This window comes from Apostichopus japonicus, chromosome 2 (genome assembly GCF_037975245.1).
Source record: "Apostichopus japonicus isolate 1M-3 chromosome 2, ASM3797524v1, whole genome shotgun sequence".
Lineage (NCBI taxonomy): Eukaryota > Metazoa > Echinodermata > Holothuroidea > Aspidochirotida > Stichopodidae > Apostichopus > Apostichopus japonicus.
This window is the reverse complement of record NC_092562.1, coordinates 1225357-1240437: the sequence shown is the minus strand read 5'-3', so window position 1 is coordinate 1240437 and position 15081 is coordinate 1225357. Positions and strand designations below refer to the sequence as shown.

At 35.5% G+C, this 15081-nt stretch overlaps 2 protein-coding genes across 3 annotated transcripts in view; one reads left to right on the top strand and one right to left on the bottom strand.

Annotated features, from left to right (window-relative positions):
* LOC139973315 (uncharacterized) overlaps positions 1–15081 on the top strand; it is a 219420-nt gene that overhangs the window by 1954 nt on the left and 202385 nt on the right. Inside the window, exons 2-5 of one of the 2 annotated variants that reach the window (XM_071979925.1) lie at positions 4374–4466; positions 6183–6335; positions 9300–9404; positions 10263–10352. In XM_071979925.1, coding sequence (XP_071836026.1) covers positions 4374–4466; positions 6183–6335; positions 9300–9404; positions 10263–10352 — 441 coding nt within the window. The remainder of the gene's footprint in view (positions 1–4373; positions 4467–6182; positions 6336–9299; positions 9405–10262; positions 10353–15081) is intronic. The other variant, XM_071979934.1, reaches the window with a different exon arrangement.
* The window catches only part of LOC139973355 (uncharacterized), an 85354-nt gene that overhangs the window by 16633 nt on the left and 53640 nt on the right, over positions 1–15081 (bottom strand). The window lies entirely within an intron of this gene.

Here is a 15081-nt window from a genome sequence, read left to right as displayed (position 1 = left end):
TAAAAAAAGTGGATAAAAGAATATAATTATTACATGATAAACAGTAAAACAAAAATATAGCAAGAAAACAATTTACGAATCAGAAATCAAGTGAATATAAATATTATAGACAGAACACATGGTGAACTAAATCCTTTGTTTACTCTATATCTCTAAGAGCCTAACAAGATGCAGTTAGAATATATTCAGAGTTCAGAAACATACAATTTTATACCAAAACAAAACCTTGTATAAAACTATCTGTCTGACAAACAAACTTTATCATGTCAAAGAACTTAAGCTTAGAACAAGATAGATGATAACATGTTAACACAGACCTTTCTGGAAACTTTCGTAATACCAAGACAAACATATATATCATAGCAATGATGGAATATATGCAATGATACAATATCAGATAACTTACAAGTAATCTTAATTGAACTAATTAAGGCAATATCCAACGATTCTAATGATGAATTGCAAGTCATGAATGTATATTAAGTACATATACAAATTCAGCTTATACGAATACCATTAATTAAAATGACACAAAAACCAAGAAAACTTACCCTATAGCCCTGTTGTCCTTAACACATCAAGTAGAACTTAAAGAAATTCTTCTTGATGCATGAAAGAACAAAACTACTAAATCCAAATTGAAACAGTTAAAGGCATGTGCTCACATTGGTCACAAAATGAACAGTGGTAATTACATGGGTGACAACAGACATTACGTGGGGTGGAAAATAAGTCATTACCATATCAATTCCTTAGCGCCATTCCTTGTGCGGCACGCGAACTGAGTTCGACCGCCTCAGTTTTAGGCCTATGACTTTACCATATAGACCATTTTCCTACAGCCATAGCGTGAAAAGTTAATACCGAAAAAATTTAGTTCAAACGGCACTAAACAGAGAAATGTGTTGTCTCTAAAGTTCTGTTATTTTCTTAACAATACAGTTCAAAATTCCACCGGACTTCGGTGATTTACGATGCAAGGTTAATAAATATCGAACTCAAAACCTTCATTGAAAACACACAGTAAATACTGAAGAAAATCACCATTTGATAGCCGTACTTTGTTTGCGTAACCATCCTCTTGAATATTCATTGACAAATTTAGTTCAAACGGTTTTGGAAAGGATTTTTTCTTAACTTTACATTGATGTTAAATTCATTTTCATTGGTTACTGTCTTCAATCGGACCAAGTACAATCCAATCGAATGTCTTCTAAGAAAAATGCAAGTTTCGCTTTCTTCGGTGGGCACGCCGTTACGTAATATGTGTATCCTGTACTCTGCAATAGGGTACAGCTACGCAATGCACAGTGTTCACCTACATCGCCACAGTAAGAGGGCTATTTTGAAGAATGTTTAGTGTGCATTTTAGAAAGAAAGGAATTGATATGCAAGAATTGTTTGACTAATGAGGATTCTGGAAGGTTCATCAAGAGGGCTTATATACTGACAAACTCAAGCATGCTAATATCATAACCTGTATTGGTCTTAACAATAACTTACTTGGGGTCAACACACATAGACCTATGGACATGGTGTCCAAACTTTTACTGAAATATTGTACCTAGTATTACAACTATTTCAAACAAACAGATTTGACACAATAGTACAAAGAAGAACCTGGTTGCTGTGTCCGAATAACAAGTTGCTTCAATCTTACAACTAAACAATATAATACGAAAATATACTTTACGGCTTAGGAGCGGTTCCTTGTGCCAAGAATAGGTGCTGAAGCTAGCCTTTGCTTTAGATCGTGAAAAGCGACTTCATGCTTCTCCTCCCATGCCCCCAACAGTTGGTTAGTCGCTGACTTACCAGAATTCTTTGGGGATCTCTTATCGCCCACTAAGGCATGGAGGGGTTTTGCAATCTTTGCAAAGTCTGGAACAAACCTCCGATAGTACCCCTAACAAAACTCTCAACTCCCTCTGTGTCTTAGGTGTAACCCATTTGTGTACTGCCCTAGTCTTTTCAGGATCTTGAGCAATCCCGTTAGCACCCACCACATGGCCAAGATAGTGACCTTGTTCAGTAATAAGTTGCACTTTTCAAGTTTGACATTTAGGTTGTACTTAATGGGTACATCATCGTTTGTGATAATTCGGTGAGACACACTGTCACAGAAACCAATATCATTGTCCCCTTTACTTAACACGTCTATAAACCGTTGTAATAGTGATTTCACCTGCTGTTGTTCAGTCAGGGAAATGCTCCTTATATTTATTCCATTAAACAATTCTGATGGCAGGTCCTTGCCATCAGAAGGAATTTGTTCAATCATGACCTCTGTTTTATTGACAGAGGCTATTTTGACCTGGGGGTAAAGCGATGCATGAGTCAGACTCACTATAGGAGTTCTGTAAATGCAGCTGATATATTGCGAATATCAGCTGAATGGCGAAAATTTCTTTTGCTACGTTCTTTGTTCTTCACACTGTATATATCACACTGTGGGTGAGCGGTTTGACAATGTATAAATGTTAGATGTATTTTTATTTGAACCCTATGTTAATGACATTAATATTTTCCATCTGGTATCCATTTGCATACATTATTTTGATAATGTTATGCTGTTATAAGCTACAGTACTGTATGATGTCATTGCTAAGCGCTGTTATATGCCAATGTATGATGTCTTTGCTTAATGTTGGTATAAGCTACTGTATGATGTCTTTGCTTAATGCTGTTATAAGCTACTGTATGATGTCTTTGCTTAATGCTGTTATAAGCTACTGTATGATGTCTTTGCTCAATGCTGTTATAAGTTACTGTATGGTGTCTTTGCTTAATGCTGTTATAAGCTACTGTATGGTGTCTTTGCTTAATGCTGTTATAAGCTACTGTATGATGTCTTTGCTTAATGCTGTTATAAGCTACTGTATGATGTCTTTGCTTAATGCTGTTATAAGCTACTGTATGGTGTCTTTGCTTAATGCTGTTATAAGCTACTGTATGGTGTCTTTGCTTAATGCTGTTATAAGCTACTGTATGGTGTCTTTGCTTAATGCTGTTATAAGCTACTGTACGCTTGGGAGTGAGGATACATGGTCAGGTTTAATGCACTTATATATGTCTGATCTATCCAATTACAGTATCTGTATCTTAATTTATGCAGTTGTTAAGTATAACTGTTCATTTGACCAATCAGGTCGTGCACACTTGTGCATGCCTGTTTCTGATATGTGTGTTCTGGAGTTTAATTTGAAGGTAGTCCTTTATTAGCCCCCTAGTGGGGGCCCCTACAGTACTAATCTAGACGTATTTTGTTAGGGCTCCTGTAATCTGTAATCTAAAATCTGTAAATCATCCTTTGTTTCTCAGACTCTGTGTTATAATGAAGAATAACGTTATTGTTCGACAGTGACGAAACTCTCTTCCCCCTATTAAATTGTGCATTTTCCCACTCGTATTCCATATGCTTTGTGTAAGGTTTCTACTCTACTTCAACAAAGAAAATCAGCCTTCTTTTCAATGAAATTAAAGGAAAATTTGTAGAATAAGTCCCAGCTTGTTTCTTCTCATAGCTTGCCTGTAGAAGTCAAAGTACAAAACTCCAAAAGGAAGGTGTAGATCCATGAACTTGATATGTAATTGTCCATGTGTAATTCGTAACTATGCAAAAAGCTTCATTATCATGTGAATAAAATAGCTGCCAAAGTTGTCATTTTGTCTGCAGGACATGCTACTGTACATTAAATTTTCTCATATGCAATACTGTATGGGAAAGAACCACTTAACCCAGTTTATCTTTCTTTTTGTATGCATAAGTACAGTGTGTTTGTAGGTCAACAGATGTCGAAGTCTGAAAACCTTGTAACTCCAAATGATAAGCTTGGTTGAGATCATGCTATACATGTACAGTATATCTACCTTCATATAGTGAGCATGGCAACTTCTGCTGAGATGAATGTTCATTTGAGGTCGACAGCAGTCAAAGTCTACAAGCTTTATAAATAATGAGAGCTTGTAAAAAAGTCCTAAATTATTTCAAATCTAGCATGGGAAATGTATATAAGAACTCTATTGTTTCTTTGCATTCACAATCTTGTGTTATCGATAGAAACAATACCATGGTATATTTCACTTATATTAGTTTGAAATATTTGGTACTCAAACATTGCTGTTTGTTTTTATTATCTGACAAGTCCCTGTTAAAGTAGAAGCCCCCAAAATGAAACATTAATAAGGCAGAGATATTGAGAGCATATCTGTACCCTTAGAGCTGGATTTGATTTGGGTGTTGAGGTATTCGTCTATGGTACTGTGCGAAAGAAGGTAATTGACATATGTTTTCCTGTTTTGTAGATTTCTAACACTACTTTAAGGTTTACATGCTCCTGTTGAATGTTATCATTTGTCACCTTCTAATTTAGGTTGTTCAGCTTCACCATGTCAGTATGGAGGGACCTGTGAGAATAACATATGCAGCTGTCCACCAGGACTTACAGGACCAACTTGTTCCAATGGTAAGTTACATACAATTGTGTAAGCAGAATGTGCAGCTAATAAGTTGAAAACAATGGGGGAAAAAACAGCACTCTGGGCAGTAAACCTAGATGCATTTCTAAAATGCATCATGATTTAGGAAGCAAATGTTTTCATAAATAATTATGCTCCCTTGATTATAAGGAGATGATACATACTGCACTGTTAGCCAGTAATGGAGAATACAGTACAGCGTATGCAGTGTACAGTATATATTTACAGTATGTGAAGATCTTTCATATATACTTAACATGGTGGCTGAAGAAAGGTGCACAGTGGGACATGTAACTCTCCCACACCAATTTATATGGCTGACTATAGAACTGTGTCTGATTAAGGAAAATGTAAACAATGTAAACACTTCTACAAGCTCTTCACTCATTGCCCTTAAAAAGCTTACCTGCCCTAGTTTACCCTAACCTCCCCTTACAACGCTTACCTGCCCTAGTTTACCCTAACCTGCCCTTACAAAGCTTACCTGCCCTAGTTTACCCTTACCTGCGCTTACAAAGCTTACCTGCACTAGTCTACCCTAACCTGCCCTTACAACGCTTACCCGCCCTAGTTTACCCTTGCCTACCCTTACAAAGCTTAAATCTGCCCTAGTTTACCCTTACAAAGCTTAACTGCCCTAGTTTGCCCTTACCTGCCCTTACAAAGCTTACCTGCCCTAGTTTATCCTTACCTGCCCTTACAAAGCTTAAACCTGCCCTAGTTTACCCTTTCCTGCCCTTACAAAGCTTACCTGACCTAGTTTACCCTTACCTACCCTACAAAGCCTACCTGTTCTAGTTTACCCTTTACCTGCCCTTACAAAGCTTACCTGCCCTAGTTTATCCTTACCTGCCCATACCAAGCTTACCTGACCCAGTTTACCCTTACCTGCCCTTACCTAGCTTATCTGGCCTAGTTTACCCTTACCTACCCTACAAAGCCTACCTGTTCTAGTTTACCCTTACCTGCCCTTACAAAGCTTACCTGACCTAGTTTACCCTTAACTGCCCTTACAGAGCTTACCTGCCCTAGTTTACCCTTACCTGCCCTTCAAAGCCTACCTGTCCTAGTTTACTCTTACCAAGCTTACCTGCCCTAGTTATCCTTACCTGACCTTACCAAGCTTACCTGACCTAGTTTACCCTTACCTTCCCTACAAAGCCTACCTGTCCTAGTTTATCCTTACCTTCCCTACAAAGCCTACCTGCCCTAGTTTACCCTTACCTTCCCTACAAAGCCTACCTGCCCTAGTTTACCCTTACCTTCCCTACAAAGCCTACCTGCCCTAGTTTACCCTTACCTGCCCTTACAAAGCTTACCTGCCCTAGTTCACCCTTACCCGCCCTTACAAAGCTTAAACCCACCCTAGTTTACATCTAAGAGATACAATATGTCAGATAAGGAGACCTGACTGACTCACATATCTTTACAACTGATGATTGTTAAAAGCCTAGAACTGTATTACTTTAACTTTCTCTAATCTTTTGTATTTTTATTAATTAATCATCTGTTGGAATTTGCAACAGCATCTTTATCTTGCATCAATTTAGACCATCCAAAGAAACACTGAGTACATTTAAAGTGTGTGCTGACTTGACACCTGGAACAATGTTTTCTTTACTGTACACTGCAGGACTCTGTGGCTTGTGTTGAGCTGCATTTGGATTTTTTTTTTTGATCTTGAGTCTTTCTTTGACAGCCAGGACTCAGAACAGAAATTTCTTTGTGTCAGACTCCAGATACTGCTGTGGTAAAGTACACTGCAACAATGAATATTGACACATATGAATGCTTTGTGGCTCTCCATGCTGTACATTCAACAAGTAGATGTCTACCTGATGTCTACTGTACTGAAGGTAAATGTCAGGTGATGATTGATTGCATCAGTGCCGATACCTAGCTTATTCTTGTCACCATCTACAGTATGTGCATATGAAAGCCTATTAACATCATAGGGAAAGCTGTGGTAAATATCAAACTATCAATTATTCCTGCCTACATATTATTGATTTGATCCAATGAAAACCTAATGATATTCTTTTGGTATCCTACCTCACTCTATCAAGGCTCATCTATATTTTTTTGGCCGAGTGTGCACACAAATTTTATTAGCTCAACCCTCTAATGTGGGTAGAGCTTATGTGATACTGTAGCTGGGAATATGTCTGTCTCCTTTTAAAATGCCTACTTCTACAATTGCTGGCTGATTTCTGCAATGAAGATGCCACATTGGAATGGCAATACAGCTAGTTAATGATAGATGATTGCATAAAGGGAAGTGGTAATTTTTTGCAATTTTCATCATTTTTCAGTATCTTAAGCATTCTTTTTAGAGTTCTCAATCCTTTGATAATGTGGATATAGGATATGGTAGTTAGCTTTATCTGGAGGGAGCAAGCTTATCAGGGTGCGGAACAGCCGAAAGTCATTGCCTATCAGAAAGCAGATTCTTCCTATGCCAATTAGGTACTTACCCATATGTGTCAATTGTCCTAAAGGTGTATCACTCTTACCTTTGAAAAGCTTATCTTTTGGCCCATCTCCACTTTGCTTGTTATGGTCAACAACTTTCTTGTAGTCTCTTTTTAAATTATGAAGTTTATTTTAACTTCCTTTGCCAACCTTGTATACAAAGTTTCTCACAAATTACTTTGAAAACCCAAGAAGTTCCGTCCACCTTTTTAAGAATCTCTGTGCTTCCCCATGCATATGTCAACGCGAAATCCTAGTTCCCTGTCGGACCACATTTTTCCTCTGACATTTTTGCAGCCATGTTGTTTCAACAGTCCATAGTATCAGTGTATGCCCAATGAATTTGCTGTGTACTTTCTTCAATTAACTACACATATATGTACTGTGAGTAGCTTGCTAGTGGTAGTACAGTACAATGCTTGTGAATCGACGTAATACTGTACAAAAGGCCTACGCCAAGTTACGCGCGTTGACTGTGGTTAAAGAAAGGATGCTACGTCATAGCACCGTCATAGGTCACCGTGATCTCGGGTCACCTTGATCCACTGAGCTTTCACACACAGCATTTTGATCAACTGCTACAGATCTGATTTACTCCCGTCGGTGGATCAAGATCTAGAGATCTGATTACCCAAGGAATGTTCCCACACAGAAGTTGATTAAGTGTGGATGATCAGACCTGGATCTCATCAACTGCTCAAGATCAAGTGGGAAAGCACCCTCTTTATCCTCAATTCCATGAGTAATTTGCTAGAACTACTTTCAGGGCAGAACTTAATTGCTAGTCAATATAAACACACATTCTGGTGGTTTCTTGCATCGTTATTCACTAATATAACGTAAAGTGCAGTGAAAAGTTTTGAAACCCCAGAAACTTGTGGCTCGTTCAAAATAATACACAAAATGTATTGTATCCCAACCAAATAGCTGGTATATGTAGGCCATAAGGGCCTCAAAATTTGAGACCCAATTTTTGGCAAGATGGGTCCAGATTTTATTTCTACCTCAAATGCATTTTGGACACATTATTTTGGCCCACACTTTTGGGTGTTTGATTTTTGGAGGCAAATATATTTTTGAGCCACTTTGTCTGGGCCAAATATTTTTGGAACCATGTAGGTGCAAAATTTTATCAGGCCCAATTTCTTTGTGAGTGACCAAATTTTTAAAATTGCTATAACTCCACAATCTTAAATCAGATTATATCCAAACTTCGAATGTCTTTGTTGGTGCTCTGGTACATACATTTGGGCATAAATATTATGATATTGTTTGGTGACATACAATTTAACACTTTACTTTTCCCCAAAGCACAGAACCATAGTGCCTGTTGGGCTCTTGTTAAGACTTTGGTACTGAATTGATGCCATTAATTGGAATTTTCAAAAATGCTTTCAGTATCACCTAGTATGAGATAACAAATATTGCCAAGGTTTAAATAAATTACTATGCTGATAAAATAACTTCAGCTTCATTTCACAAACTGACTATGTGTTTACAAACATACCTAGATACACACAATTTTAAGCCTCAGAATCTACACTAAGCTGTGAAGCATGAGACATACAGCATCTTTCAACTCAGCATGATCATGGTCCCTTAATGATTTGTAATTGCAAGTGACGCCAGCAATTCCTTCGATTAAAATCAACAGCGAAAACCTTTTATATTAAAGTTTGCTTTATTATGTAAGTACTGTACTTAATGGACCTAATGTATTGAACACAAATTGTGTAAGGACTAGTATACACTTTCACATTAAAAACACTCTTAAAATCAATTACAAGGTCAAATAATGAAAACATCAACCTATCTATAAAGTTCTACAAATGATGGAGAACTTACCACATACTGCAGTTTATAATGGACTCTACCACGGGTCAGCAAAGTGCAGCCTGAAGCCTTTCAAAGCCTCTTTACTTCAGCCTGTGCAATATAAGGCCAACATAAAATATATAGTCTACACTTTGGGTTGTTAGATTAAAGGGTCTACTTGTGCTAGACTATTTTAACATAGTGTAACAGATGGACAATACCTTTGTAGGAATGTTGATCTTTTATTTACCTTGTTTGTACTGTAGAGTACATCAGTCCTTAAATGTGAACTAAGTTTCACTACAGCTCAGCAGATCAATTTAGTGTCAATTAATCTCTGGAAACCTAAAACACTATGTGTATTTATTTATATATTGTATCAAGCACACCCAAGTTTCAGAGAAATTGTCAGAGAGTTGGTCAATCTGTTTCTAATTCCATTGAAAGATAAGATATTTTTGCACATAAACCAGCTATCATAAATGTGTCTTGACCTGATTGTAATTTTACTGTATAATATTTTTTTTTGTCAGTAGACTGCAGTGACTATCCTTGCTTCAATAGAGGTACTTGTATGCCTGGGCCTCCAGACATGTGCATTTGTCCACCAGACACAGTTCAGCCATTTTGTACAATAAGTATGTACTGACATTCTAAAATGTTATCATATCTTACATCATCTTTATCTTGCTTTATGTTACTTTTTGATGTCATTATAAAATGAATGGTATTTTCAGCTTAAAATTAACATGTTGCATATTACTTGTGCTGTTTGTCCTCATTTATTATCACACATTTATATATTATTAACTTTGAAATTAGGCCCAAGACAATCAACAATGCAGGCCATACACAGTTAACCACTCTTTGGTAGGGTGTGTTTAATACTACTGTACTGTTGGTATCTTACATAGAATAATGTTAGAAAAGTTAAGTAAAGCCTGGGTGTCTGCCAAGTCAAGCAGTTTTCAATCTGGTGGTGTTGTTAGGCCAAGTTCTAGAAGCTGGATAGGTAACACAAAAAGTATGTACTGACGACATAATTTTATCATTCTTCTGTAACATATTTTACATAATCTTTGTCATGCTTTATGTTTTCTCCTGATGTTGTTATAAAAGTTATTGTGTATTTTCAGTTTAAACTTAACATATTATAATGTTTATTCTGAAAATATTTAGAGGGATGGAAAAATGTGCAGTTATTTTTGTTTTCTTTAACATTTTGTGAAGGAAACTTAAAGGTGAGTCCTTTGCAATCAGGATAATTAGCAAAATGTACAAATATTCGACCATCTCTACTCAGCTATTTGTAACCTCTCATACAGGTCTGTATTAACAGAAACAAGAATCTTTGCTCTAATCATCCAAATATTTCACTCACAATCTTTGTAACAAAACCATTTCAACATTATTGATATCACATTGAAATATTTTCTTTATTTACCTTGGATGTGTTTCTCATCATATGTTTTCCTTTCCATGTCGCTATATACTAGGTTGTCTGATTGAACCTTGTGTGAATGGTACCTGTGTTGGTGACGTCTGCAACTGTGATACAAACTTTGCAGGTCCAACATGTGAGAGTGGTTAGTATATTCTTAGTATCTCATATATCATTCTAATTGTTTCATTTTGTGAGATGTTGTGCCCAAATACAGTATTTTGTAGCATTGCATGAATATTTGTCAGAATGCTACAGATTTATACAAGTGAAACATCCAGTTGGTGGACTTTGCGCTTTCAACATGTTGAGTGATAAACTGATGTTCACAGAATGGCGTTTTCCATATCATAGAATGGCAGTTAATACCAATAAACCTAAAAATATTGCCAAGTTTCAAGTTTATTCATATGTACTGTTAGGTTAAACAAAGGGAATATTTTCAACGTTAAATTTATATCACTTGTCACCTTTGATCATAAAAATTTAATGTGATTTTGTAAAGGCATTTTTTCCCAGTGAACTGTTAGGAAGGAAAACTGTGGTAAAATTTGATCTATAAAGTCTTGTATTCCTTTTAATGGTCACAGTGAGAACTATAAGATCATTGACAACTTGTAATGAGTGAGGTAAGGGATGATATTCATTAACACACAGTCAGTGTGTCAGAATATATACTGTATGCCATTGTGTGTATGTTACTATCAAATTTGTGTAGGAGTGGTCAGAATTGTAAATGAGATCCTTTACTTGCAAAGTTACATTCATTGTCAAAACAAACATGAATGAAGATACTCTGGAAATGCAGTGTAATTAATGCATTTGACAGTGTCAGATATATGCCTTGAAGATATCTAATTCCTCTGTACTCTTCTTATACCCATTAACAATGCCAAAGCTGTACATATGTTTTATTAAATTTAAACTATTTATTGTGTGTCCAGTGAAAATCTGTGATGTTGATCCCTTTGTCATGAACTGTGTTGCATGATAACCATAAATTCTCAGTAGAGAATTGATCAGTAGATATCAAGTGATGTAGAGAGAGTGTTGATATTGTAGGCTAATAAGATACAGCGTGTTGATATTGTAGGCTAATAAGATACAACGTGTTGATAATGTAGGCTATAAAGATACAGAGTGTTGATAATGTAGGCTATTAAGATACAGAGTATTCATAATGTAGGCTAATATAGATAGAGAGTGTTGATAATGTAGGCTAATAAGATACAGCGTGTTGATAATGTACGTTAATAAGATACAGAGAGTTGATAATATAGACTAATAAGATAGGGTTGATATTGTAGGCTGATTAGATAGAGAGTGTTGATAATGTAGGCTAATAAGATTGATAGAGTTGATAATATAGCTAATAAGATAGATAGAGTTGATAATATAGACTAATAAGATAGAGTTGATAATGACGCTAATTAGATATGAGAGAGTTGATAAAGTAGGCTAACAGTGGAGAGAGCGTTGATAATGTAAGCTAATAAGATAGAGCCAGTTGGTAATATAGGCTAATAAGATAGGGTTGATAATGTAGGCTAATAAGATAGAGTTGATATTGCATGTAGGCTAATTAGATAGAGAGAATTGATAAAGTAGGCTAATAAGATAGAGAGAGTTGATAATATAGGCTAATAAGATAGAGAAAGTTGATAAAGTAGGTTAATAAGATAGAGTTGATAATGTAGGCTAATAACATAGAGTTTATAATGTAGGCTAATAAGATAGAGAGTATTCATAATGTAAGCTAATAAGATAGAGAGAGTTGATAATGTAGGCTAATAAGATAGAGTTGATAATGTAGGCTAATAAGATAGAGAAGTTGATAAAGAAGGCTCATGAGAAAGGGTTGATAATATAAACTAATAAGATAGAGTTGATAATGTAGGCTAATTAGATAGAGAGAGTTGATAAAGTAGGCTAACAGTGGAGAGAGTGTTGATAATGTAAACTAATAAGATAGAGAGTTGATAATATAGGCTAATAAGATAGAGTTGATAATGTAGGCTAATAAGATAGAGAGTATTCATAATGTAAGCTAATAAGATAGAGAGAGTTGATAATGTAGGCTAATAAGATAGAGTTGATAATGTAGGCTAATAAGATAAAGAAAGTTGATAAAGTAGGCTAATGAGAATGGGTTGATAATATAAACTAATAAGATAGAGTTGAAAATGTAGGCTAATAAGATAGAGAAAGTTGATAAAGTAGGCTACTGAGAAAGGGTTGATAATATAAACTAATAAGATAGAGTTGATAATGTAGGCTAATTAGATAGAGAGAGTTGATAAAGTAGGCTAACAGTGGAGAGAGTGTTGATAATGTAAGCTAATAAGATAGAGAGTTGATAATATAGGCTAATAAGATAGAGTTGATAAAGTAGGCTAATAAGATAGAGAGTATTCATAATGTAGGCTAATAAGATAGAGAGAGTTGATAATGTAGGCTAATAAGATAGAGTTGATAATGTAGGCTAATAAGATAGAGAAAGTTGATAAAGTAGGCTAATGAGAAAGGGTTGATAAAATAAACTAATAAGATAGAGTTGATAATGTAGGCTAATAAGACAGAGAAAGTTGATAAAGTAGGCTAATGAGAAAGGGTTGATAATATAAACTAATAAGATAGAGTTGATAATGTAGGCTAATTAGATAGAGAGAGTTGATAAAGTATATAGGCTAACAGTGGAGAGAGTGTTGATAATGTAAGCTAATAAGATAGAGAGTTGATAATATAGGCTAATAAGATAGAGTTGATAATGTAGGCTAATAAGATAGAGTTGATAAAGTAGGCTAAATAAGATAGAGAGAGTTGGTAATTTAGGTTAATAAGATAGAGTTGATAAAGTAGGCTAATAACATATAGAGAAAGTTGGTAATTTAGGTTAATAAGATAGAGTTGATAATGTAGGCTAATAAGGTAGAGTTGATAATGTAGGCTTATAAGATAGAGAGATTTCGTAATCTAGGCTAATAAGAGAGTTGATAATGTAGGCTTACAGTATAAGATAGAGAGATATGGTTATTTGGGCTAATTTTGAGAGAGAGATACTGATAAATATATCTAGAAAAAGAGAGCTCACAGATGAAGCATTATGTTTACACTCAGTGTTAGTATCTAGATTTGGAGCTTTCCAACTAGCAGGATGAACAAACCAAGGACCAATACAGAGTAAACGGGTACTTAACATTAAGTTAATTTTTAATTAATAATTAATTAATAGCAGTTGGAATGGAGACAAAAATTAAGAAAGCCTTCATCACTTTGGCATTATTGAAAATGTTTTATATTGCTTCAACACCAAGTACTATGCAGTTCTGTTCTTTTAAAAAATAAGTTAATAAAGGTTTCTGATACTCAGACATTCAATACTATAGTGACTTGAGACTTGACTTAATTGAGACTTGCCCTCGGTGACTTGAGACTGAGACTTGACCAGAAGGACCTCATGACATCACTGGATTGTGACTCCTCATTTTGTAAACACAATAACTCATCATGTGTAGCATGCATAAACGTCATACTCAGTACTGTACCTTGATGCTCTTCAGTGAGTTATTGACTGTTTATAGGATTGGTGGAGGTCAAATGTCACTTGAGGTCACCATCAGCCAAAATATCAATAGCTTGTAAACAAGCTCACTCAACAATTATTAAAAGGTTCGGTGAATCAAATAGATGAGTTGTTGGTGCCCCTCAATGTTTACTATCTTTATTGCAGTTTATGATGGATTCCAAAGGTCATATGAGTCCACCTGGCCAGTAGTCAAAACCATGTAACTATGGTAACTCAATATGTCTAGCTTTGATCAATCTCATAGTTGGTGTGTAGGTGCCTCTCTGTGGATTCTTGGTTCTGGTATTGTTTTTGGTAACAGTCATGTCATTTGAGGTCAACAGTGGTCATAACATGAAAACATTGTAAACTCAATATAAAGTCCATCTTTAATTAGTCTCATTAATGGTAAGTTTGTTTTTGGTGCAGGTCAAAGGTCATTTGAGAACCTGCAAACCTTGTAACCCTTCAAATTCATTAATTTCAACTTTATAGGTGAATCTTTTACGACTATGCATGTAGATGATATATAACATGTAGATACCTCTTAATGAGTTCTTGACTGATATTGTTTTTAATTAGGGGTCAAAGGTTGTATTAGGAGAGCAGTGCTCAAAATCCGAACAGTTTGAAACAGGCTTTATTGAGTGGTAAAGCTTTTTATAAATCTTAAACTTGGTACTAGGTATAAGCAGAATTCTGTTGTTGGTACAGTATGTGGTTTTAATGGACAGATTTTGTGCCAGTTCAGCTTAACCCACACTATCAGTAGTACCACAGACAAAAGGACTGATTTATAATATTGTGTACATACCAAGTAGACCATGAAATCTGTTAAATATTGCACATAACTACAGTTGCATTTGTTTCTGATAGCAGACACACTTTTACTGGGACTCTTCATCACACTTGGTCCTTGTCAGTTCAGTTGAAATGAAAAGGTCAAAAGTTACCTAAATTGCAAGGCTGGACAGATCATTGTTATAGGTTGTCTAGAGAAAGTACAGTTAAACATTGAAAAGTTTTCAAATACTTTCAATGAATGTAAAGATAGAGTCATGAATGAATCATTCAATACTAAGAGTTGGTTGGATGCTGAAATGAACTGGTAGCTCTGGTTGGTGAAGAACATAACATTTTGATGGCATCACAGTGCATCATGAAGACCTGTAATGCTGCACATAGGAAAACCTTTGCATAGGATGTAGACTTTGCTTATCAGTTTTCTACTTGGTTGGAGTCAACAAGTGATTGTTACAAATACTGTACCTCTGTAACTGTCAAGAGAGCTGAAAATCTGTGATGAACT